Source organism: Sapajus apella, unplaced genomic scaffold (assembly GCF_009761245.1).
Source record: "Sapajus apella isolate SASKATOON/1434 unplaced genomic scaffold, GSC_monkey_1.0 scaffold19, whole genome shotgun sequence".
Classification (NCBI taxonomy): Eukaryota; Metazoa; Chordata; class Mammalia; order Primates; family Cebidae; genus Sapajus; species Sapajus apella.
This window is the reverse complement of record NW_022436959.1, coordinates 7,375,338-7,402,419: the sequence shown is the minus strand read 5'-3', so window position 1 is coordinate 7,402,419 and position 27,082 is coordinate 7,375,338. Positions and strand designations below refer to the sequence as shown.

General features: G+C 39.7%; 1 protein-coding gene across 4 annotated transcripts in view; it reads left to right on the top strand.

Moving 5' to 3' along the window:
• The first annotated feature begins 365 nt into the window (after nt 1-365).
• Nucleotides 366-27,082, top strand: part of PLEKHA8 (pleckstrin homology domain containing A8) — a 96,681-nt gene continuing 69,964 nt past the window's right edge. For 3 of the 4 annotated variants that reach the window (XM_032286896.1, XM_032286895.1, XM_032286894.1), the window contains exons 1-9: nt 575-1,000; nt 15,201-15,317; nt 16,308-16,463; nt 17,903-18,027; nt 19,326-19,484; nt 20,110-20,150; nt 22,689-22,846; nt 24,721-24,880; nt 25,268-25,353. In XM_032286896.1, the coding sequence (XP_032142787.1) occupies nt 961-1,000; nt 15,201-15,317; nt 16,308-16,463; nt 17,903-18,027; nt 19,326-19,484; nt 20,110-20,150; nt 22,689-22,846; nt 24,721-24,880; nt 25,268-25,353 (1,042 nt within the window). In that variant the 5' untranslated portion in view covers nt 575-960. Of the gene's footprint in view, nt 1,001-15,200; nt 15,318-16,307; nt 16,464-17,902; nt 18,028-19,325; nt 19,485-20,109; nt 20,151-22,688; nt 22,847-24,720; nt 24,881-25,267; nt 25,354-27,082 lie in introns of all 4 variants that reach the window. The other variant, XM_032286893.1, reaches the window with a different exon arrangement.

Genomic DNA, 27,082 nt, shown 5'->3' with positions numbered 1-27,082 from the left:
TTTCCTGGTCAAATATTCTTAGCACAGTGCATTTTGGCACTCTGTGTACATAGGGATCCCCCTGGAGTTCTTGCTTAAAATGCAGATTTTGATTCTGGAGGTCTGGAGTGGGTGCAAGATTCTGCATTTCTAACAAGCTCTTAGGTGATGTCAATGCTCTGGGTAAGTGGACCAACACTTCCAGTACCGAGATCTTAGAGTCTGGACAACGCCTGTTTACACCGGCCTCAAAGTACTCCACCCTGAAATTCCAATTATCTCTTTACGCCCTATTATTGGCTACCTGAAGTGCGTGAGATCAATTAGCAGCTCTGGAACAAGAATAGGGACTAGAGTCCAAGGAGTATTGTGAGAGGTTACGTAGACACCACCCCAAAGGTCGGGCACGATTTACAGTCAGCACTGCCCTACAAGTGTCTCAGGGGCCTCCCTCCTCTGATCGCCCACTCCCAAGTCCGCGTCCCGGGACTCAATTTCCCTGCGGGCCTTTCCGGCAAAGTCGGCCCCGCAGCCGCCGCAGCCGCGAAATCCCGGAGTGGATTTTGGGAAGGGGCGCGCGAGCGGCGCACCGGGCATGCGCGAGCGCGTCCCGGGCCCGGCGGGTGGAGGGTTCAGGTAGCGCGCCGTGGCGCCTCCTGCCTCGTTCGCCGTACTTCGGAGGTTTCGGCCGCCCCTCCAGCCCACGTAGGGCGCGGGTCCTGGTCTCATTGTGAACAGCGTGTCCGGTTTCGCCGCGTCGGCTCACCGCCTAGCTGGGCTTCTCGCACCGAGGCCGCCGCAGTGACCCCGCCCCCGGGCCGAGGATGTGAGGCGGGCCGGGCGTCCCCACACCGGGCCCTGGCGCCGGGAGTGGGCGTCTGGGCCGCGCCAGGCGATGGCCCTGGGGCCGGTGCTCTTCGCCTCCTGGGTCCTGGGGCAGTGAAGGGGCCGGCGGGCGTGGGCCGAGGGGCCGCGGGCGCCATGGAGGGGGTGCTGTACAAATGGACCAACTATCTGAGCGGTGAGTGGCCGCGTCGGGCCGGGGGTGCGCGGGGGGCCTGTCCTTTGTCTGCCCGGCCGGAGGGCGATGTCTGGATCCGTCCTGGGGCTTGGGGTCATGGCCCTTCCTGAGGCCAGCGTGGAGTCGAAGTATTTTTCAAAGCAGTTCTCTCACTGGACCTTGTCACCGTGCTGGACGACACGGCCCTCTCTTGGGGCTGGGTGAGAGCAGTGGCTGCCCTTTCACTTCAGGGAGGCTACAAAGACTTGAGATTTGGGGTGACTTGAAAGGCACGGTGCTCTCCATGTCAGCTGGAGGAAGGCGCAGACGCTCCGCTGTGGGGTCCTCTGGGAGTCTCTTGCATTCTGGGGAAGGAACCGGACTCTCTTGACTCGCAGCTAGGTTGGAAGGTTTCAAAAGAATCCCTGTAGTAACCTGGAATTCCACAGGGGAAAGATCCTTTATCAAAGTCCCCAGTGCAAACACTTCCCCTTTGTCACCTTCAGAGTCATCTGCGTGCACACCAAGGTGTCAGAGTGCAGCTCCACAGTTTCAAAGCTCCAAAGTCTGCACAAGGTTTTTATTTTCTCGCAGAGCATTTCCTTTTGTTTTACAGACTCAGAAATTACCGTTAAATGAATGCGAATATTTGCAGCTGTCTTGCCCTGCCTTACAGATTGGCTTTAAAATGGTACCCGCCCCTTTTCTAGTTTGTGGAGGTAAAGGCTTCATATCTTGAGAAGGTTATAACTGTTCTACAGCTGTGAAGATTTTTCAGAACGATCTTTTTTTTCGTGTGTGCAACTAGTATTTAATAAACGCCTACTATTTGCTGGAAACTGTGTTAGCCACTTTTTTGGAAGTAAACTTTTTATAGAAAATGGATTAGGTTTTTAAAGTTTTAAAGGCAGTGTGTTTGAAAGCAGAAATGTTCCCAGTATCTCTTAGAGTGGGTGACAGATGTTTTCCTTTCTTTTGTGGGATAGGTTTTAAAGGTTGTAGTATGGTAATATACGGAGTGTTTTAAGAATGGCTGTGTGTGGGAGGTTCAGTTGGCATAGTACTTCGAGGAGGTCACACAGCACAGCCAAAGGTGCCCCTCTTAGGCGTACCCAGAATCTTTTGCCTTTGCCTCGTATAATTAGCAGTGAGTTCTCCTGTTTATTTTTTCTGTAATCATTGGTGGAGACTAAATGAGAAGAGGTTTTTTTTTTTTTTTTTCTTTTTGCTTCAAGGACCTTCAGTGATGTCCATAATTAGTTTAGATGTAGATAACTCAAAGCTAGCCTTTGGTTTGGTGAATGCCAGAGGCTGATCAACACTGCTAACCTAAGGGGAGGAGGCTCGACTGGGCAGTTTTCCTTTTGAGGTCTCTCTCAGCTCTCAGCTGCATATACTTGAATAAAATTTAGTTGCTAGTCTTTAACTCCTTTCCATTACACACTTTTACTTTTTACCTTTTTTTCTTTCATCTACAACACTATTCTTTTTTTCCCATTCTACCCCATCCGTGACTTTTTTTGTTGTTTTGTGGGGATTTTTTCCCATCTTTTCCTTCTCCTTTCTGTATGGAAAGTTTAGTCTCTTGATACAGCACTATTTCCTGGTAGTGAAATGCTTTTGCTGTTGTTTCTGACTGTTCTTGTGTATACTTCAATAAAGCAGAACTCTCTGTTAGGATCTTTTCGAATCTTGATCATGTGATTGCTGTCTGTTCTGTTGGAAAAGAGTCTACTTTTTTCTTCCCAAAGTAAGAGAAGTTATATGCTGTGAGTGGTGCTAGGGTGGAAACCCTAAAGAAGAGGGCACTGGAGCCATTGCCAGAGAAAGCTGTCTTTACATGATGCTGCTTGTTCCTTTAACCTACGTGCCCTGTCCTTGTGGGCATACTGTTCATAGAAGCCCATCACACCAGTGGGTACTTTTCCAGATAAACTTAGAATTATGGTTCGGCACATTCTCTTCTTTTAGGAGATAAATTTACTTGGGAAAGAAATGGTAATAGCCTAGGAGAATTGCATGCATTCTTGTTTCCTCCACCCTTCACTTTTCTCCTTCGTCTTCCCAAATAAGCATGTTGTATTAGTAACAAGTTTCTTTTTCTGAAGCTTATTTTAAAAGTAACTATTTTTTTCTTGTAGGTTTGCACATAGTGACTTTAAAATACATATAATCAACTTTTTGTTCATTCTGAATTTTTCTCCAAAAGTAGTACATAACCCATGCCTCTGTGTGGTTTGTGTATTTGTCATGCTGACAGCATGGGATGTCTTGTGTAAAATTTGAGTGAAGTTAGGAAATCAGTTTATCATCACTTGATCTTTTGAATCCTTAGGAAATGTTAATTTCATTCAGTATCTACTATGTGTTGGGCACTGTGGTAGGCACAGGGGAAGCAATGTTGAACAAAGCCCATGCCCTTCTTGAGCCTACAGTCTGGTGGGGAAGAAAGATATTTATTGGATAAGTGATTAGAAGCATGTTCCATTGTGTGTGACGGGGAAGGAGGGAGGGCAAAGAGGCTAGTAAAGGGTTGTTAGGGAAGGCTTCTTTGAGAAAAAAATTTAAGCAGAGTCTGAAGGATAAATCAGTCTGTTAACAGGTGGAGAGGCCAAGGCAGAGGTGTAGTTAGAGGGAGTAAAGAAGAACTTTTCAGGCACAGGGAATGCCGGTGTGAAGGCCCCAAAGCAGAAGAGAGACCTGTGAGTTTGAGAAAAGGAAAGAGGACGCATCTGGCTGAGAGCTGAGAAGAGTGAGGCTCTAACAAAGATGCAGGGGTGTGCGTGAGGCCAGATATTTCAGGGCCTCATAGGCTGGTTTAAATACTGTGATGTGATTGTGTGTGTACATGTGTATACATGCATGCATGCATCTATGAGAGAAAGAGAAATGGTGAAATTGTTTGAAAGTTTACTGTGGTTTTAGTGTAGCATAGAAGGTTTTCTGGTTACATCTTTGTATCTATCTCTGTACTTCATTAAATACTACATATAATTATTTTGTGTACTTCTTTTGCCTCTTGAATTTCAAATTGATAGGTATATTAATCACTGAAAGTTAGAAACATCGTCAAGCCCTGATAATAGCATCTAAGATCTACATTTCTAGAATGCACAAAGAGAAAGAAGTCTCTTCCTCTAGATGCTAAGCATATTCAGGTACTCTATCCTCCTTCAATGAAAAATACAAAAAAAAAGTTTGTCTGTTTTCTTTTACAATCTGGTGCCATCTTGCCTTTTGGACATTCTGGGATTTAGTGTCAGTATCTTTCTTCAGATGTTAGAAGATTAAACTTGGGATGAAAAAAGAGTGAATTAAACATGTTACAGACTCCTACATTGTGTGAGACATACTGCTAAGCACTGTATTTGTTATTTGTTTTTCAAGACCTAAAAGTTAGTCAAGCATTTTATATGGAGGGCTACACATTAATGCCCCAAAACCCTGGTTCAGGAGTCAAAGAGAAGCCTGGTAAACAGCCCTGTTTACCTGAAGCCTGGTAAACAGCCCTGTTACTGCCAACTGCAGGTCGCTTTAGCATGCTGAGCCTTAGTGTCTTCCTCCGTAAAACTAATGGGATTTACCAGTTTATAATTCTAAGAATTGTGGCTGGGTTCAGTGGCTGACACCTGTAATCCTGTCACTTTGGGAGGCCGAGGTGGGTGGATTACCTGAGGTCAGGAGTTGGAGACCAGCCTGGCCAACATGCTAAAACCTCATTTCTTCTAAAAAGACAAAAAATTAACCAGGCATGGTAGTGGGTGCCTGTAATCCCAGCTACTTGAGAGGTTAAGGCAGGAAAATCACTTGAACCTGGGAGGCAGAGGTTGCAGTGAGTCAAGATCCTGCCACTGCACTCCAGCCTGGGCAACAAAAGCGAAACTCCATCTCAAAAAAAAAAAAAATAGTAAAAAATTTGTTAGGACTCACAATGTGCCAGGCACTATTCTAGACATTTTAACATGGATTAACTCAGTCTTTGCAGCAATTTCAAGAAACAGTTGCCATTATTATGCCCATTTTCCAGATGAAGACACTGAGGTATAGAGAGGTGCATTTGCTGACGGTCACACAGTTAATAAGTGGCTTCAGAGTCAGTGCTCCATTAGACAGTACTTTTAAAGGTCCTTCTTGCTTGATCATTATGTAATTCTAGCTGATTCATAATGTACCTATATTTAAAGTATGTTTGACCTAGAATAGCAGACTCTATTTCAGGGGTGGGAAATGGAGAGGAATTCAGGAGTGAAGAAAGCTTTGACTGCTCAGTGTTATGCATATGTTTTGCCACAAGGAAATTTTCTAACCTATGCTTTCTACTTTATAGTTTTAGGTCCTTTTCCTGCCCACTCAGCTGATAGGAAGGCCGCTGTCCTAAACTCCAGACAGCGGTGGGCTACTTGCGCCTCTCCAGCAAGTTAAGGCTCAAGCACATTGCATTACTGCATTCCAAAAATAACAGAGGCCTGCCTCATACTGGCCAGATGGTTTTCATTAAGGATGTGCTATAATTTTGTTTCCCCTCAGGTGGAGGAAGGTGATTCTTGCCGTATATACTAGTGCTGTGTAAACAGTACAAGGAAGACATCTGGAATATAAGGATTCTTGGTTTCACAACCACTGGGCAATCTTTTTTGCTGTTGTTAACATTTTAACATCTTTGCTGAGATAATTCATAAGCCATAAAATTTATTTAAAATGTATAACTCAGTGATTTTAGTATATATAAAAAGTGCAACAATTAACCACGATCAATTTTAGAACATTTTCATTATCCCAGAAAGAAACCCAGTATCTACTAGCAATCACTCCTACACCTGCCCCCTTGCCGTTGGCAACCTCTAATCTGTCTGCACAGATTTGCCTCTTCTAGACATTTTATATAAATGGAATTATATAATATGTGGTCCTTTGTGGCTGGCTTCTTTTTAGCATTGTGTGTGTGTGTGTGTGTGTGTGTGTGTGTGTGTGTGTGTGTTTGGATAGCATGTATCAGAACTTCATTCCTTTTTATTGCCAAATATTTTATTGTATGTGTGTACTGTATTTTGTTTATCCATTTTCAGTTGAAGAACATTTGGATTGGGTTGTTCATTTTGTTTTGTTTTTGACGCCCAGGCTGGAGTGCAGTGGCACGATCTCCGTTCACTACGACCTCCGCCTCCTGGGTTCAAGTGATTCTCCTGCCTCAGCCTCCTGAGTAGCTGGGATTACAGGCATCCATCACCATGCCCAGCGTGTTTTTGTATTTTTAGTAGAGACAGTGTTTCACCATGTTAGTCAGGCTGGTCTCGAACTCCTGACCTCAGGTGATCCACCCGCCTCAGCCTTCCAAAGTGCTGGGATTACAGGTGTGAGCCCATGCCCAGCATTATTTTGTTTTGTTTTGTTTTTTGGTTTCTTGGCTATTATAAAATAACAGTGCTGTGAACACTCGTATACTGGTTTTCATATAGACATGATTTCATTTCTCCTGGATATATGCAATACATAGAAGTGGAATTGCTGGAGTCATGTGATAACTCTTTGTTTAATAATTGAGGGACTGCCAAATTGTTTTCCAAAGTGACTGCACCATTTTATATTCTCATCAGTAATCAAAGAAATTTCTGTCTTTCCATTCTCGACAACCTCATTATTGTCTTAGTATAGCCATCCTGGTGGATGTGAAGTGGTATCTCATGGTTTTGATTTATATTTCTCTGACTTAATGATGTTGATTATCTTTTTATATGCTGATTATTCATTTGTATATCTAATTTGGAAAAATGTCTGTTTGCATTCTTTGCTCATTTGTTTGGGTCATTTTTTCATTATAGAGTTGTAAAAGTTTTTTTTTTTTTTTTTTTTTTTTTTTGAGACAGAGTCTCACTTTGTTGCCCAGGCTGGAGTGCAGTGGTGCAATCTCAGTTTACTGCAACCTCTGCCCTGGGTTTAAGCAATTCTCCTGCCTCAGCCTCCTCAGTAGCTGGGACTACAGGCACAAGCACCATACCTGGCTAATTTTTGTATTTTTAGTAGAGATGGGGTTTTACCATGTTGGCCAAGATGGTCTTGAGCTCCTGATCTTGTGATCTGCCTGCCTCGGCCTCCCAAAGTGCTGGGATTACAGGCATGAGCCACTGCGCCTGGCCATGACTTGTTTTATAAAACTAGGAATATGAGGCCGGGTGCTTATCTTTGTTTCTAGCAATCCCATGTCACTGATAAATTTCTAAGAATTGGAAAAATGGGCTGGGTACGGTAGCTCACACCTGTAATCCCAGCACTTCAGGACGCTGAGGTGGGCAGACCACTTGAGGCCAGGAGTTTGAGACCAGACTGGCCAACATGGTGAAGCCCCGTGTCTAGTAAAAATACAAAATTAGCTGGGCATGGTGAAATATGCCTGCAATCCCATCTGCTTGGGAGGCTGAGGCACCAGAATCATTTGAACCCAGAAGGCGGAGGTTGCATTGAGCTGAGAGGTTGCAGTGAGCCAAGCTTGTACCACTGTGTTCCAGTCTGGGTGACAGAGCAAGACTCTGTTGCAAATAAATAAGTAAATAGATAGATGGATGACAGAGCAAGACTGTCGAAAATAGAGTAAGACTCTGTCTTGGGTAGATAGATCAGAGGCGGGGGGGAGAGAGAGAGAGAGAGAGAGAGAGAAGATAGGTAAGATAGACAAATAATGCCCAAAGGAATTAAGTGGTGTCCTCAAGATGACACACCTGGATGTTATGAGTCTGAACTTAGTTTCCTCACTCCATTGCCTTGAGTAAGGTACTAGTAGGACATATGAGAAGCACTGTGCAGAACAAATAAATACTTAGTTTGGTAGCTCGAAGCACTACAGCTTCTAGCAGAAGGTTTTAAAGAGAACTTGGTATAATTTATTGTAATTACCAGTTAGTCTTCTCACCATCTGCATGGTAGACTCTCCACTAGTCTGTCACTCCTTGAGGCTGGGATCTTTTCTCTAAATCTCCAAACCTGATAAATTATAATTGCTCAGAAAATACTTTGAAATTATAACTGCTCAGAAAATGCTTTGAGAATTAATTAATGGTAAATTAAGGAGCCTATAATTTAGCTAATGCTTGGTTAACTGTTACAATGAGGAGAGTTTCTTCTTTCTTCCCTCTTCCCCAGCTACAGCAAAAATCTTGCTGACTGACCTGGCAGAGGAACCCAAGGCTTTGCTGTCCACATCCCTGTCTGGAGCTCCCCTAGAGAAGCTGAGTTGGAGAGGGCTCTGATGGGATGAGGTGTGGCCAAATGCTCAGGTTGGCCATTGGAAAACACCAAGGCTATGGAGATCAGGGGTAGTAAATGAGTAGCCCTGCTTTGCTTCAATTTAAAATGGTAGATTTTTTTCACTATTAATAATATCTATATAGCATACATAACATATCATAATATATAATATGATCATAATACATATGGGTTATGAACATAGAAACCATAATTTGTAGTGAATAAATTGTTTTGACTCAACACTTCAGATTCTATCAAGAAGTTTAATTTCTTGATAGAGAAGTCAGTTCTATCAAGAAGTTTAATTTATTGATAGAGAAGTCAGTTCTATCAAGAAGTTTAATTTCACTTTATTTTCTTGGCATTAGTTACTTTCTCTGTTTTTATTTTTAAAAATTTGTTTGGAAACAGGGTCTTGCTATGTTGCCCAAGCTGGTCTTGAACTCCTGGCCTCAGCTGATCCTTCTGCCCCGTGAGCCACTGTACCTGGCAGTTACTGTCTCTTGAATCAGATTCTGGGAAAGATTAGAGTTTGCTATTACTTTGTATTAGGATAGATTTTGAAAGCTGAAAGAGATTTCTTAGCAGCATCTAAACTCTAGCTGAAATTTCCTAGAAAAGGAAACTAAAGCTCAAAGAAGTTAAGGGACTTAACCTTTTGTTTCTCCCATTCAATTCCCCCTTAATTATGTTCACTGATTTTTCTTCTTATGGCTAATAAAAAAGCACCTTTCCTTCACTTTTTTCTTTACTTTTGGCTAACTTTTCTAGAAGGAGTTTAAATAGCCCCTTCTTATTTTTTTTTTCTGCATTTCTACACAGCAGCATTTCTTATGGTTTTTTTTTTTTTAATCTTCAAGTTCAGGGGTATATTTGCAGATTTGTTACACAGGTAAATGTATGCCATGGTCGTTTGCTGTACATATCATCTCAGTACCTAGTATTAAGCCCAGCATTCATTAGTTATTTTTCCTAATTCTCTCCCTTCCCCAACCCACTCTTATGGATTTTTAAATTTCACAATATGCTAATTTTTAAAATTTGTTTTTGCTGTTAAACAGTTAGATTATGAACTTCTGCTTTCCCAGAACACCATAATTTTTAAGGCAAAGGTTCTTAAGGAACTGTGGTGGACGTAAAGGCAGAATGATATGCCCTAGCATGAGGCTAACTTAGTAGGCATTCTACTAGTTGTTTATTTAAGACTCATTGTTGGGCCAAGAGGTAATAAGCCTATTATAATGATTACCATAAAAAACTGAACAAAATACAACAGTGGAATATTACATTTTTTTCAAATGCACAGGGAACATTCATCAAGATAGACCATATTCTGAACCATAATAGAAACCTTGCCAAACCTTGTCAAAAGAATGTTCTGTGTCTTTAATAGCGGTAAACTACAAATTAATAACATGTATAAATCCCCTGAAATATTAGGAAGTTAAGCAGTACACTTCAGAATGGCCTGTGGGTCAAAGAGAAGGTCTCCAAGAAAATTGAGAAATATTTTGTAGCACTGAAATCTCCTTTGACATGATCAGTTTTAAAAAAAAAAAAAGAAATATTTTGCACTTCAATTGAAACCACAATAGTGGTTGGCCAAGGGTGAAGGGAGAGGGGAAGGCTTGATCACAAAGGAGTAACACAAAAAGGGAATTTGGGGGACAATTTTGGTAGAAGGGAATTTTCTTTTTCTTGATTATTGTGGGTTATTAAAGCACTATGCATTTATCAAAACTCAGAGTTGTTTGCCAAATAATGAATTTTATTTTATGTAAATTTAAAAGTGAATTTAAAAAATTTTAAGTGTCTAGTTAATGGAGTACAGTTTTTCATGGTGATGTGTTTGGATGAGCCACTTGTCACAAATCTGCTGAAAGAAAAATGAAAGGAAGCTATAGTACTTTCTAGTCAGAAGTGGGTATGACTCCATTACTTTTGGTTTGGATCTTTAAGGGAATAAGAACATCTCGATTTAGAAATTTTGACTTAAAATGGTGGTTCCTGTTGGGAAATTTAAAAAAAAAAGAAATTTCAGTGTAAATTAACATGAGGTATGCCAGTTTAGATCTAAATATAAGCGTGTTTTTGAAGAAAATTATGCTCATTGAAAATGTTTATTAATTGAACTGAATTTGGCTAAGATTTTTTAAAAGTAAATTTTGCACAGTTGTTTTGTCCATTAAGTGTAGAAAGGCATTTGCACTATGTGAGAAAAGAGCAAGCTGGTAGCAGTTTTGGGATAGTGATCTTTAAATCTTGAATTTCTTTGAATGTAAAACATTCAGAATTTTAAAATGTTTTGTAGTTTTCAGTGTTTTACACTTATTTTTTAAAATTTATTCTTGGCTGGGTGTGGTGGGTCACACCTGTAATCCCAGCACTTTGGGAGGCTGAGATGGGTGGATCACCTGAGGTCAGGAGTTCGAGACCAGTCTGGCCAACCTGGTGAAACCCCATCTCTACTAAAAATACAAAAATTAGCTGGGTGTTGTGGTGGGCATCTGTAATTCCAGCTACTTGAGAAGCTGAGTCAGGAGAATCACTTCAACCCTGGAGGCAGAGGTTGTAGTGAGCTGAGCTCATGCCACTGCATTCCAGCCTGGGCAACAAGAGTGAAACTCTGTCTCAAAAAATAAAATTATTTCTTAAGTAGTTTATTCTTTTTGATGTTATCATAAATGGATTCAGAAATACAATTTTCATTGTATGTTAGTCTTGTATCCTATCACCTGCTGAATTCATTTATTCTAATAGTTTCTTTTTTTAGTGGGTTCCTTGCTTTTTGTTTTTGTTTGAATATATAAGAGCATGTCTGTGAGTAGAGCTAGGTTTGCTTCTTCCTTTCCAATCTAGATGTCTTTTATTTCACTTGTTGACTACTTGCCCTGGCTAGAACCTCCAGTACAATGTTGACTAGAAGTGGTAAAAGCAAACATCCTTCTCTTGTTTCCAATCTTTGGGGAAAGCATCCTGTTTTTCACCTTATGCACATTAACTGTGGGTTTTTTGTAGATGCCTTTATCAGGTTGAAGTAGTTCTCTTCTAAGTTTGTTAGGTGTTTTTATTATGAAAGGGTGTTAGATTTTTGTCAAGTGCTTTTTATACGTTTAGTGAGATGATCATGTGATAGTTTAGAGTTTTGTGTTTGCAGAAAGACCCAATTCACACAGGCTTAAAGTAAAAAGGGACATTTATTAGTTCATTTAATGGAAAAATCTAGGTGGTGTCTTACCTTCAGGAATTATGTGGGCTGATCATGGGGTTCAAACACTGTCATCCAGATTTTCTTCCTTCTCCCTCTGTCCCTCAAATCCTTCCAGTCCCATTTCCCTTTATGTGTGAATCATGTTTAGGTCCCATGTGATGGCAAACTGCTGCCAGCAGCTGCAGACTAACATTCTTAAGACCACAGAAAAAAGAGACAGTCTCTATTTCTTTATGCCTTTCCACCATCCCAGCAAAAGTCTCAGAATTGTCTGTGGTTGGGCCACTTGTCCATTCTGGAACTATCATTGAGGATAGGGGATATGAAGCTTCATTTAGGCTTAAATCACATACCCACCCTGGAGCTGGTCACCTCCATCCAAACATCATGGATTAAGTGTGGAGAAGGTTTTCATCAGTGGAAAGTACTAGATAGACGCTGGGTTGCATCTATGCAAAAATTAATGTCAAGTATACTTTCTGTAGTGAAACAATCCAGGATAATACAAAGTGTATGAAATTGGTATTTAAATATTGTTTTTTTACCCCCTACCCCGTCCCTGTTAATGATAGCTAATACGAACTAAAACTCTTCTCTGCTCATTGAAGTTTCTTGTCTAATCCTTCCAAGCAGAGAATTTGGGTGATACCACATTGCATCTCTAATAGAAGATGGCATAAAAGAGGGTGGAGATTGGATAGGAAGATGGGGAGTAATACAGACCAACAGTTTTCATCTGCCCTTTAGTTACCTTGACTGTTTTATCATTTCTGAGATAACTGCAGATTAATTTAAAACAGAAACTGGATTAATGGTCTCTTCATCATCCATGCCTCTTTTCTCTACAATTAATCATTCCTGGGCTGTATCCCAGTTTCCCAGCACTGGAGTTATAAGGAGCAGTGTGTCCCAGTACTAATCTGAACTCTCCATCACTCTGCATTTAAATTTTGTCTAATAGGTATGAGATTTCTGTGATCTCTTAATGTGTCTTTTGAAACTGAAAGAATTTTGTGCTTATAAGGAAAGTTTTTCTTGGTCACAGTTTGTGTAGTTACAAAGGACAGAATAAAATTGCCATATATTGAATGTCTCTTGTATAATTATAACCTCCCCTAGATAAATACAGAACCTGTTATAAGGAAGGTAATGTTTCAATGTTTCAGTTGCTATTATAGTTTGCTAGCTACCTTTTTTTTTTTTGGAGACAAGGTCTCACTCTCACCCAGGCTGGAGTGCAATGGTATGATCATAGCTCACTGTAGTTTCAAACTCCTAGCCTCAGGCAATCCTCCTGTGTCAGCCTTCTGAGTAGCTAGGACTGTAGGTATATCACGATGCCCAGCTAATTTTTAAAACTTTTTGTAGAGACAGGGTCTCACTATGTTGACTAGGCTGGTTTTGAACTCCCAGCCTTAAGCAGTCCTTCTGCCTCAGCTTCCCAAAGTGTTGGAATTACAGGAGTGAACCATGGAGCCCAGCCTTCCAGCTGCTTTCAAAATTTACTGCATCTTTGCTTTGGGTGGGATTGAAGGCACTAAATGTTGAAGGCACTTCAACATTTTTCAGATTCTAATAGGATAAAACCAGTGCATTTTTTCAGTTTTAGGACACTTCTTTTTTTTTTTTCACATTGCAACAACTCTGAAATCAAGAAGCATCTTAGAACCAGTGCTATGTTACTGTTTAATTGGTAGTTTTTTTCTTTCTTGTGTCACATAAAATAATGGTGTGTCTTAAAATTGATGATGTGATTGTTTATTCTGGTTGAATATGTAAGGATGTTTTGGAGGCTATTAATATTTGAATCAGTAGACCTAATAAAGTAGATTACCCTTCCTAATGTGGATGGGCCTTATCCAGTCAAAGGCTTGAACGGAACAACAAGATTAGGTAAGAGAATTCCTCCTGTGACTGCCTTGAGCTGGAACATTGGCCTTTTCCAGCTTTCATTGATTCTTAGGTTTTTGAGCCTGCTAGCTTAGAACTCAACCATCAGCTCTCCTAGCTAGCTTGCTGACTGTAAATCTTGGGACTTCTCAGTCTCTAGTCACATGAGCTAGTTCCTTATACTCTCTTTACATGCACACATACCCACCCACAAATCCTTCTAATATCTTTACACACATACCCTAACACCCTACTGGTTCTTTTTCTCTGGATAACACTGATGAATACAGATGGATCCTAAATTTTATAAAATATAGTAATTGAGGTTGTTCTAAATGCCTTCTACACCAAAGTCATGGTGAGTTTGGGGAGTGTTCACACCAACCAGCATCATGGGAGTTGAGCTGTGAGTGAAAAGATGCTGCTGTTCTATACCAGGATAGCTTTCTGGGAGTGAGGAGCCAAGGTTTGGAAGTTTTAGTGCTACAAGGGGCAGTATAGAAAGATACAGTTTTCTTCCCAGCTCTGCTGTGTACTACCTAATTAGGTCACTTAATCTACCTGGGATTGGTTTCCTTATCTATAAAATGTGCTGGTTGGACTATGTGATTTAAAGACCTCTTCCTTTTCTCAGGGTCTCAGAAATTGACTCTTCTGTTTCAGTCTGGGGAGGTAGCCTAAGATGTAAATAAACACTTGCAAAGGGCTGCTGGAAAAGCAGACCCTGATTAAGTAAATGATGAGCGAAATATCTTGCCTCCCTACTCAACTCCTTCATATAGATTTAGTGCTGACTGTTCTGATTTCTGATTACAGTGTAGTTCCCTGTTCCATAGTCTTGGGCTGGGGGTGCTCCAGGAAGTGCAGTAGCCTCCTATTAAAATGTAATAAAGTGATACCATTGGTGTCCTACCACTTGGTTTACGTGAGTCAAACCCCAAGGGCCCATCAGATGTCTGTAGCCTTCTCTGATTGCCTCAGCCATGGCAGAGTACCATGAGAGAAATGTATCACTAAAGGGCTATGGCATTTCAGAGAAAGGAAAGCACTGCATCTGTCTGAGGAGGCCTGACAAGACAAGGCTTGTGCAGAAATGGTCAGGGATGACATTTTATGAAGAAGATCCAGTTAGAGCAAAAGTCCAGAGACAGAAATACAACAAATAAGTGGTTTGACTAGAATATAGGGTGAGAGGACTAGATAAGAAGCCTATTTCTAGTATGTATGGTTTGTCCCCTGAAATTCTCCAATATTGAAGTGAATGTAGTTAAGTCTTGAATGCTTTAAGATTACCTCATTTCAATGGATCAGTACTAAATAGCAAGTCAAAGTTACTTTTCCTAAGGCTTATAGGACTCTAGATGGGCTTCTTAGTTGGCACTGTGAATGACATTTATTGAAAGGACCTTGTCATCTTTGTTGCCTTATTTCTAAGTTTTGGATAATTTTTCTTAATCAGAAAGGAGGAAGGCAAGCATGTGATAACAGTAATGTTCAGGACACACTAATTATTTGTCTTAGAAAAAGTAAAAATCACAGACTACTGGTACTGTATTAGGAAAAAAAAAGAATAAAAATCTCACTTATTTTTGTAAATCCTAGTACCTAGAGAGTCATCAATATACTTCTTGCTGATCCTTTCAGACTTCTATAATGATGTGACTAAAAAATATATATACCTCTTTGGGCATTTTTAAGTTTACAAAAATGGGATAAAACATACAGGTCTTTCTAACAATTCTTTCTCTTAGACTAACCCTGGCAGTGTGAATCTCCCCTTGAAGCTAACCCAGTCCCCTATGTTAGGCCCTATTTCTGTGTCTTGGGAGGTACTTTATACACAGGCATTAATTGCAATGATACACTTGCTTTTGTTTTCAGGTTGGCAGCCTCGATGGTTCCTTCTCTGTGGGGGAATATTGTCCTATTATGATTCTCCTGAAGATGCCTGGAAAGGTTGCAAAGGGAGCATCCAAATGGCAGTGTGTGAAATTCAAGGTGAGAAATCAAGCAACTTTCAAATTTTATTTTTCTTTCTGCTTTCCCTGAAAAGCAAAAAAGCCCCTGGCCTCTGCATACTCTCTGCTGCTTCCATAGTACAGACCAGTGGACATACTGTTATGTCTCAAAAGAAAGCCTTGCAAATACAATCCAAAATGTAGCCAACTTTTATAAGGAGATTGGTTAAAATAAATGAGAGCAACGTGCTTTACCACTCAACTAGCGCTCATTCCTTAGTCACCTGCTCACCTGGGACCAGTGGCTATTAGCAAAGCTTAAAAGTCTTTACTACAGCATCAAACACTTCTGTGTTTAAGTCAGTATGAACACACACACACACACACCCTCTCTACCGAAACAAGCAAAAACCTAACAGACATTCAAATAGTCTTTACTTCTTGATTTTGTCTTGAGACATGCTGAGAAGGTGTGGCTCAGAAGACAAACAGATTAAATGGGAATTTAGGGAGTGGATGTGGGTGAAAGAGTGTGGTTTGCTTGTTCTTCTCCTAAAGGCCCCTGAGAAAATTCTCACACTTTTGGTCTGACTTGTCAAGGGAATTAGAAGATGGAAAAGATTGTATTTTTGATTGTTTCCCAATAAATCCAAGGAGATGAAAGACATACCCTTGTTTCCTGGCCTCAGAGCAGCATACTTAACACATACACCCACTGAAAGAGAGATTCCTTCTCTGTTTTGATAAGACATCAGTTTAACTGAAAAGTTAATTGGGTGATTCTTTTTTGGGTCATAGTCTTAGTGATGCTTTGGAGCCAATTGCAGGGTTTTCCCTCTTGATCAGCAGAGATGTCTAAGATGAGATAAGTAAACAGAACTTTGTGTGAATTAGGAGAGGTCACGAGGACTGGCATCCTCTTTGGAAAGAACCCTTCAATGACTGCTATCAGTTAAGCTCAAGAAGTTGGGTTAAGCTCAAGAAGACAGGGCTCTTCTAGGTCTCTGACCTCCCTCTGTCTTGCTCCCAGTTCATTCTGTAGATAATACACGCATGGACCTGATAATCCCCGGGGAACAGTATTTCTACCTGAAGGCCAGAAGTGTCGCTGAGAGACAGCGGTGGCTGGTAGCCCTGGGATCAGCCAAGGCTTGCCTGACTGACAGTAGGACCCAGAAGGAGAAAGGCAAGTATTGATTGTTCTTTACTGGCATCTCTGATCTCCCTTATTTGTTATCTTGCTTCTGACCACCTAGCCAGCTTTTTGTATCATGCAAATGCTGTGTATCTTGCTGTAATTTAAACTAGGGTCCATACCTAACTCTTCTTTCTTGGCATAGCATAGTGCAGAGTGCAGGCTTTGGAGCCAAACACAGCTGGGTACACATGATGGCTTTGCAATTTATTGACTGTATAACCTTGGCATAGGTCACTTAACCTTTCTTACTCTCAGTTTCATCTTTTAAAAAGTGGTAATAGATCTTGCCTTAGGAGGATTACCATGAGGATTAGTGATGATAAAATGGCTAAGTACCCAGTCTGGTATAAACTTGACCTTTGGTGAAGGGTAGTTGAGCCAGATAAGCCTTGGATCAGAATGTTTTCTGTAGTAACACCCTGCTCTTCCTTCCTTTTTTTTCTGGGGTGGGTTGGATGCTCAATTGTGAGGTTGCTGCTGTGTAACATTCATTCACTGGTTATCATTAAGTTCTCCAGAGAACCATGGCCTAACTTTCTCTTTGGACTGGGGCAAGAATACCAGGGCTTATTGCCTGGGTCCCAGTTGCTACCTTCCCTACCCCATGACCCTATATGTACCCTGAAGAAATGAGCTGGGGTGGGGTGTAATGGGAAAAAGTGTTCCAGGGAACATCTCTCATGACAGGTGTTGCAGGTGTGCTTCACTCTTCGAGTAGACTCATAAATTGGTCTCTTGATTGATTGTTTTAGTGCTAAATTGGGAGCAAATTCTAGAAGCTGTTGGCTTTGACTCAGAGCAGATGGTAATATGCAGTTTTTTTTGTTTGTTTTTTTTTTTGTTTTTTTTTTTTTTAATGAAGAAACAAACAGAAAAGTGGTAATAATTGTAGCTGAGCCCTCAATGCCAGGGTATCTGGAGAGTGTTGCTAATAATAATTGCGGGGTGCCATTAGCCTTGACAAGGCCCCATACTGAACCAGTCCTCAGCTAAAATTATGAATGGTGTTCTTTGAGGTAATGGACACTATAGAATGCTTTTCCCAGGTAAGAGTAGAGCACTACATTAGTAGATAACAGCTATGACCCCATTTTATAGATAGGAAAAACTCTCCGGCAGAACTGAGGCCAAAACTCTGAACCCCATAGCTCTGCTCCCAGTTCTGAGAGGAGTGAATCAGACAGTATATTGTCTCCTTCTTTGTATACTGGTGATTATTCAGTATGTTGGCTTAAGAAATAATGTATACTACTTTAAAAGACTGGAAATCTACTTTTTCTGTTTTTTCTTGTTCTTATGTCTTCACCTGTTACATTTGCAACCCATACTTTAAATATCTGACTTTGGGCATATGTTCTGTGTAGTAGCTTAACTAGTAAATCAGTTGTTTGTTCTGGTTACTACATTATCATCATTTTGTTATTTAGAGTTTGCTGAAAACACTGAAAACTTGAAAACCAAAATGTCAGAACTAAGACTCTACTGTGACCTCCTTGTTCAGCAAGTAGATAAAACAAAAGAAGTGACCACAACTGGTGTGTCCAATTCTGAGGTAAAATATTATTAATATACATGAATAATATCAAAGAAGTGACTACCAGAATAGCAATTCTGAGGTAAAATATTTTATTAATATTATTAATATACATAAAAAGCACCAGATGTTGTTTACAGGTAGTATTTACTCTCAGCTAATTTATGACTATCTTGGAATTTACTGTTTTATAGAGGAAAAAAGTAACAAAATACAAGGAGAAGCAATATGTACATTTCATCATATGGCAGTATATAGCTTTCCTTCTGGAATGAATTGGGAATTAATTAATTGATAATATTTGGAACCTTTAACTTTAGTACTGTCATACTCAAATATGTTTCTCTCCAGTTTGTATTGTTTTGTTAATTACAGTCTTGCAAAGCTGTTTCTATAGCTATGGCTATTAAGATGCCAATTTAGTGTCTGTCATTGATGTGCCTCTATGAGACTGAGACAGTATTTTACAGTCATAATTGTTCTTTGGAATAGACTAGTGCTTTCAAAGATGGAGACACAGCTTTTTTCTCTTCATTGTCAGCAAGACTTGCAATTTTTAGCATTTATTAATATAGTCATTATTCACTTATTTTAAAACACATATTAAGGGATTTCTCTGGTGTTAAGCTGTATATGAAATGGCTCATATTAACCAAGGACTCTGCTCTGCTTTCAAAGAAGTTTCCATCTGACAAATAATGCATCTGCAGATTATAATTAAACATTTTCATTTATTTTTTTAGGTAGTAGTAGAACACTATGCTACTAGTAGTACGTGTGTTTTGAGTTTTTCTAAAAAAGGTGGTTTAACCCACTTGTATTCACTTTCTTTTGGGCACTCTTACTCATTCAGCAGCTGCCTATTATATATGAGATAGACTGCTAAGGGAGGGGAAGGGAAGATGAAGGATACCAAAAAAAAGCCATTTCAGTCCTCCTCTTGGGAAGTTTATAGTCTAGAGCAGTGACACTCAACCCAGAGCAATTGTGCCTCTTAGGAGACACTAGGAAATGCCCAGAGATACTTTCAGTGGTCATGACTGAGGGAGTTACAATTAATGTAATGTAAATCGAACCACTTTACTACCTAAGGCTTTCAGCAGTTCCCTCATTGCCTGTAGGTTAAAGTCAAATAGTACTAATAGTTACTTGATTAATAGATAAATTGGGGTTTTCGTTTATAACTGATGTACATATTTGCCCAGTAGATGGATACATTATTATTATTTTGTGGACAACCTCTCAGGACATTCCACAATTGGAAATTTTTCTTTTTTGGCAAGGTAAAGGAGTCTTCCACTCTGGTTGTTTCGTAGGAGGGAATTGATGTGGGAACTTTGCTGAAATCAACCTGTAATACGTTTCTGAAGACCTTGGAAGAATGTATGCAGATTGCAAATGCAGCCTTCACCTCTGAGCTGCTCTACCGCACTCCACCAGGATCACCGCAGCTGGCCATGCTCAAGTCCAGCAAGGTAAAAGTCCTGCTTAATTTGGCTGCAACAATGCATCATTAAAAACTTATTCATTGCTTGTGTTAATAGTTCCTCCCACTCCTTTGTGCCATTTTGCAGTGCCAGGAATGCTCTTCATCTCTCTTTCCTGGATTAGCTCATATTCTTCCTCAAAGACTTAGTCTCTTCTTCCCTGAATCCCTAGATTGGGCTAAGAGCCTCTCTTTTATATGTTCATATTTTATTTATATTCCTTGTTTTAGATTGAAATGATTTTTAGGGCAAGAACTCCATAGTGTCTACCTTTATACCTCTAGTATTTGATATAATACTGTGTCATAGTTTGCAACTTACTAATGTTTAATGAGCATAATTAAAATTACAAAGAAAGCTAATCACTGAGTTTTACTGTGATAATAGGTCTGTCAAAAGATCATCTTCCTTTTCCGTAGAAATTTATTGGAATAAATAAGAAGGACTGGTTGGAATCATGACTCCCTTTTGGGAAGACCTAAAATTGTTTCTGTTTAGTGGGGCTAGTGTATATTATGGTCATATGGTCGTATTTACTGTTTTCTATGTAATAAGATCCTAAATATGCTCTGTTCAAAATTTAACATGAGAACTTTCCTTTCTTCTTTTAAAGATGAAACATCCTATTATACCAATTCATAATTCACTGGAAAGGTACAGTAGCTTTTTTTTCTTCTTGCTAAAAATTAAAAAAGGATGTTGTTATCTCTTGTTTAAAAAAATGATACTTTGATCATATAATGGTTTTCCTCAGGATTTGAAATAATATGGAAGTAAACAGTATCTGACTTTCCTCTTTTAGGTGAGCCTGAATTAACACAGAACAGACTTTTTATTTAGCACTAATAGGGAAGATGTTTGCGTTTTCCCTAAGATGGATCTGACCCATCACATCTAGTAACTTTTAATCTCTCTAGGGTGTCCTGAAGATTGAAACTTCTCTTGTAGAGGAGCCGAGCATTGTTTTAAGTGTGCTTTTATCTAAAAATGATAGTAGTGCTATTTTGTTGAGTTTAAAAACAAAAATCTGAGGTAGAGTTGCAGGTTGAAAAATAACCTAGTATCAAAATCTAAACTATTTCTGTTCCCCTAAATGCTCCTTCAGCTTTTGGTAATTTAACCCATGGAAGTGGGTTAAATTCCATGTGTTAAATTACTGTAGCCTCAACCTCCTGGGCTCAAGCAATCCTTACCTCAGCCACCTGAGTAGTTGAAATAATGGGTACATGCCACCAAGCCTGGCCAATTTTTGTATTTTTTTTAGAGACAGAGTTTCACCATGTTGCCCAGGCTGGTCTTGAACTCTTGAGCTCAAGCAATCCACCTGCCTTGGTCTTCCCAAGTGTTGGTATTACAGGCCTGAGCCACTGTGCCCGGCCTCAAATTATTTAATAGTTTATCTCTTTATATACTATTGTTTACTTTTTTATTACAAGGATTGTTCCCAATTTAGTTATTTCCAGTTTTCTCCTGTTCTAAATATTTCTACTAGAAGTATATTTGTAGATTCTTTTGTTGTTGTTGAGGTCTTTACCTCTATATACGCCTACATTTTGAATTACTAGGTTGAAATATGGTATTTTTTTTTAGAAAATAGCAAATATTTTTTCTGGAGTTACTATGTAGCTTGGACCCTTCCTCCTTATTTTTGTTAGAAGAAAATATTTTTGTTCTAATTTGGCTAGGTATAATCACCTAATAATAATAAGATACCGTGATTGTTCCTTTAACCAGTAGAATGAGCTGTTCTACTTGCATGTTAGTTGGCTTTTTCTGTTACCTTAATATGCTGACAGTTCCCTCAGGATGTAATGTTATCCTTCTGAGTCTTTTCTGTCAGACATACTTTATTTATTTATTTTTTTATTATTTTAATTTTTTGGGACGGAGTCTTGCTCTGTCACCAGGCTGGAGTGCAGTGGCTCAATCTTGGCTCACTGCAACCTCTGCCTCCTGGGTTCAAGCGATTCTTCCGCCTCAGCCTCCCAAGTAGCTGGAACCACAGGTGCGTGCCACCACACTTGGCTAATTTTTGTATTTTTAGTAGAGACAGGGTTTCACCATGTTGGCCAGGATGGTCTCAATCTCTTGACCTTGTGAGCCACCGTGCCCGACCTCTCAGACATACTTTATAAGGAGTACTTTCCCTGGCTGGGCATGGTGGCTTACGTCTGTAATCCCAGCACTTTGGGAGGCCAAGGTGGGTGGATCACCTGAGGGTCAGGAGTTCAAGACCAGCCTAGCCAACCTGGTGAAACCTCATCTCTATTAAAAATACAAAACTTATCTGGGCGTGGTAGTGGGCACCTGGGCAGGAGAATCACTTGGACTCGGGAGGCGGAGGTTGCAGTGAGCCTAGATCACACCATTGTACTCCAGCCTCGGCAACAGAGCGAGACTCCATCTCAAAAAAAAAAAACCAAACAAAAAGAGGAGTACTCTCCCATGACCACAGCATGTGGCTTCTAGACAGTTACTGGCTGGGCAGACACAGGGAAATGGCCAGTGATGTAAAGAGAGAGATGATGCCTCCCAGGGAGAAGTTGAGGAAAGTAAAGTATTCAAAGTGGCACCTGGAGAAAGCTGATTGAGAACCAAAGAGCTGTCAGTGACTATTTCCTGATGCTGCTGGGGAGCTGGAAGATTGGGACTGTTGAGGGTGGTAGGAAAGCCATAAATGGCTCTTTTATTTCTAAATTGCAGCCTTGAGGCTGGCCTGCTCCCATCACAGGCCTTGGAGGCAGGAGACTGGGAGGTTTGGCTTGATTTATCAATTCTTTCAGAGGATGTTAAAAGGATAACATTTACCTGGGCAGTCAATTTATGACCAGGCTGGGGAGGTGGCTCATGCCTGTAATCCCAGCACTTTAGAAAGCTGAGGTATGAGGATTGCCTGAGGCCAAGTGGTCAAGACCAACCTGGGCAACATAGTGAGACCCCCATCACTACAAAAAATCAGAAATTAGCTGGGCATGGTGGCAGGCACCTGTAGTCCCAGCTACTCAAGCTGGAGTGTTAGGCTCAAATAGGAGGATTGCTGAAGCCCAGGAGATTGAGGCTGCTGTGAGCTGTGATTGTGCCACTGTACTACAGCCTGGGTGACTGAGGGGAGACCCTGTCTCAAAAAAAAAAAAGAAATTGTGACCAAATAACTGCACTTTCTGACTTTTTTTCCTTTTAAAAAAATTGCAGGCAAATGGAGTTGAGCAGTTGTGAAAATGGATCTTTAAATATGGAAATAAATAGTGATGAAGAAATCCTCATGAAAAATAAGAATTCCTTATATTTGAAATCTGCAGAGATAGACTGCAGCATATCAAGTGAGGAAAATACAGATGATAATATAACAGGTAAAAACAAAAGTAAAGTCTGAAGCACACCAATTTTAGATGATAGAAAATTTGGGAATTTGATTTATATCCATGATAGGGATTCACCTCAAGATCATGTAGTAGCGTCTCCTAAGGAGGATATTGGCTGGGTAAGATAGGTCATGTGACTGAAAAACATTCTTTCATCCAGTCTGACCTGGTGTTGAGAAGGCAGAGTGAAGAGGAAGATTCCTGCCCGTTGTTCTAGGCTATATTCATGGGCTACAGTGAGCAACAGCTATGCATGCTGGCCTTTTAGAGGGTAGGAGTACTTCACTGGCCTTCAACCCTGTATCTTAAAAGTCCTTTGAACTTAGACTATGCTGTGAGACTTAACAGTCTTAAAATTACAACAGTTCAGTTTTTCATCCTCCTGGGTTCTTTTGGTCCTGAGGATGTCAGAATTCACTGGTCACCGTGAGGTTTCTACCCAGTCTTCACTGTGTTTATCAAGTCAAAGTCCCACATTTCAGGTATTGGGTCTGTAGTTCAAATATGCTAATCTCTTAACACTAATCACTGAAATTTACTTCAGATCAAAGACAACTATATTAGAGCTTTTAATTGTGTTATAAGTACTTAATAATTTGAAAATGAAATTAAAATTTTCTCCTCATCTACCTTGAAATAGACCTTGTTTTTTCCAGATGAATTGAGGAGCAGTATGGGAGTTGGGGGTAGGAGCTGTGTTTTCTTAGCTGTTAATCTGAGAGAGAGACAATCCATACATCATTGGAGTCTTATCTCTTGGGTAAAGAATAAAGACAGGAGAAAATGTCTGTCAAAATAGTGCAGTCATGTATTTGCTCCTATAGTTTCACTTCTAGGAATTGCTCTTCAGCAAATAGTCAGATTTAAGGATGAAGACCTATTGATTTAAGGATGTTCTTTGTGGCATTACAGTCAGTTCTCATTATTTGCAGTAATTACGTTTTATTGAGTCATCATAAACACTGAATTAGCAAATACTAAACTGTTGTTCCTGGGTTAAATACAGGGTTAGGTTCCTGCAAGCCTCTGGTCACGAAATTTTTGTTTACCAATCAATGTATAACCTTGTTTTATGTGTGTTTTTGTTTAAAGACACTTTAATATGTATTGTTGATTCATTAATACTGAACTCATGGCAAACAGCACTATTACTCGTGCTTGAATGAAGCTTATATAACACACATCTTTTGTCCAAAAGGCACATCACAGCCATTTTGTGGGTAGGAACACTCTATGGTACTATACTTGGGAGCCCTTTTAAACAGCAAAAACAACAAAATGCACAAACATGCATAAAATGTGGCACTAAGTAAGGACATCTGTCTATATATGAGTGTAGAAACAAGAAGGCAGGACATCTCATTGCTCTACCTCAGCTAAGAATATGAGGAATATGTGTGTCGAGCCATTTTTCACCACTCTGCACATGACTGCAAATGACTGCAGAGGTGCCACTAGTATTGATTTTCAGTTACAAACTAAATTTTAGCAAGTAGACAGATTCACAAATATGTATAGAATGTGCTAATTAAATGAGTAGTGATTGTATTTATAATTGTAAAATTTTGGAAGCCACCTAAATGCCCCTCATGGGAATGGTGCACTATAACATGGTCATTAAAATCATGATTTTGAAGAGTTGAATGATAATGAAAATATTCATGATATGTTGTTTAGTGAAAGCAAGCAGGATACAAACATACACATGTTTGAAGCTGTGTTTGTATATGTAGATGTATGTATGTGTGTATGTGAACAGTGTTTCATGAATTTTTATTTCTGTGTATTTTTCTGTTTTAGAAAGTTTTAACAAAAACTGAATTTTTATAATAGATTAGTAATAGATATTTTCTACTCTGCAGTCCAGGGTGAAATAATGAAGGAAGTTGGAGTGGAAAACCCAGAAAACCATGACAATAATTTGACTCAGTCTGGTTCAGACTCCTCAAGTTGCTCTCCAGAATCCCTCTGGGAAGAAAGCAAAGAAGTTATCCCAACTTTCTTTAGTACCATGAACACAAGGTATTCTAGACTTTCTAATATTACTGATGTTTGGATACTAGCTTCCATTCTGGAAAATCAGTCATGGTGTTCCTTTCAGGTGATGGCGTATTCTAAGAGAATAGAGAGTATAGTATACCAAGTACCTGCTTTACTCTTTACTTTTTCTAACAGTGAATAAGAAGGAAATGATTGTCGGGTGTACTCTGAACAAATTTTAGCTTGCTTTGGTGGATTATCTTTAGAAAATTATTTTATGAGACCATATTAGAAAAACAGTCATTGGAGCATATGAGTCAAATGATTTGCCCTACAGAGGGGATAGCTGTTTCTTTGACTACCGTTGAATTGCAGAGTGCTGATACTGTATTTTCAATCTTTTCTCCTCCATATCACCAAATTATGTAGCTTTAGTGACATTGAACTTCTGGAAGACAGTGGCATTCCCACAGAAGCATTCTTGGCATCATGTTATGCTGTGGTTCCAGTATTAGGTAAGATTCCTGCAGTTGCCTTACATTCATTCATCTCTAGAATCTGTCTCACTGCAGTTGTTTTGCAGGATAAATACCCTGAACTATGTGTGCAGTGAGATGACCCTTCTTAGCTACTTGTTCCGATCACCAGCCACATACAATTAAAACTACATGACCTTAAGCATTATTGCATATTCCCATTTCATTTCTAATTATGATTAAATATTGATCTCAGAGTAGTATAATTTTAAAAGGGGATTTTGCTTTCTAGAAACTATACATAAAAGTAAAACAAGTAGTTGAGGAATAGGCCTTCATATATTGGCACTGTAAAAAAATGTGTTTTACCAGTTAAAAGGTTTTTTGTTTGTTTGTTTTTTGAGACAGTGTCTTGCTTTGTTGCCCGGGCTGGAGTGCAGTGGCATGATCTCCGTTCACTGCAACCCTCACCTCCCAGGCTCAAGCAATCCTTCCACCTCAGCCTTCTGGGTAGCTGGACTATATGTGCATGCCCAGCTTATTTTTGTATTTTTTGTAGAGATGGGTTTTGCCATGTCACCCGTACTGGTCTGTAATACCTCGGCTCAAGTGATCCTTCCCTTCCAAAATGCTGGGATTACAGGCATGAGCTACCGCACCTGGCCAAAACATATTTTCAAAGATTTTAAAAGTTATTCTCTCTCTCTCTCCCCATCATATAATATATATTTATATTTATATATATTTATGTTATATGTAAATATAAATTTACATGTCATATATAAATACATATTTATATGTGTTATGGCTGGGTGTGGTGGTTCACGTCTATAATTCTAGCACTTTGGGAGGCTGAGGTGAGTGGATCACCTGAGGTCAGGAGTTTGAGACCAGCCTAGCCAACATGGTGAAATCCCATCTCTACTAAAAATACGAAAATTATCTGGGCATGGTGGTTCATACCTGTAGTCCCAACTACTCTGGAGCCTGAAGCAGGAGAATCTCTTGAACCTGGGAGGTGGAGGTTGCAGAGAGCTGAGATTGCACCACTGTACTCCAGCCTGGATGACAGCCTGTCTCAAAAAAAAAAAAAGAGTGTGTGTGTGTGTGTGTGTGTGTGTACACACACATATATACACACACACACACACATACACACACGCACATATTATATATGTTTATTTAGATCAAATTCATTTTTACTTGTATAAAGTCACTAATTCCAAGGATGGCTAATGTGTTGAAATTTGCTTTATGCCCCATTTAACTATACATCTCTCTTAAAAATTGAGGTATAACTTGCATAGGACTTAAATGTTATGATTCAGTGAATTTTGACAAATGTACCTACCTCTGTAATCTATATTCTTACCAAGAAATAGCATGTTTTCATCATCCTGGAATGATCCCTGTGTCACTTAGCCTGAAATAACCATTTTATTGATTTCTGTCACCATAGGTTAGTTTTGCCTATTCTAAAACTTGGTATAACTGGAATATTATAACTTTTGCATCTGGCTTTTTTCATACAGTATGTTTTTGAGATTCATCCTTGTCTGTATCAGTAGTTCATTCCTTTTTATTGCTAAGTAGTATTCCATTAAATGAATGTACCACAATTATTTATTCACTCTCTTATTGATGGACTTTGGGCAGTTTGTAGTTTGGGACTTTTTTTTTTTTTTCCTTTTTGAGACAGAGTCTCACTCGATCACCTAGGCTGGAGTGCAGTGGCATGATCTCAGCTCACTGCAACCTCCACCTCCCA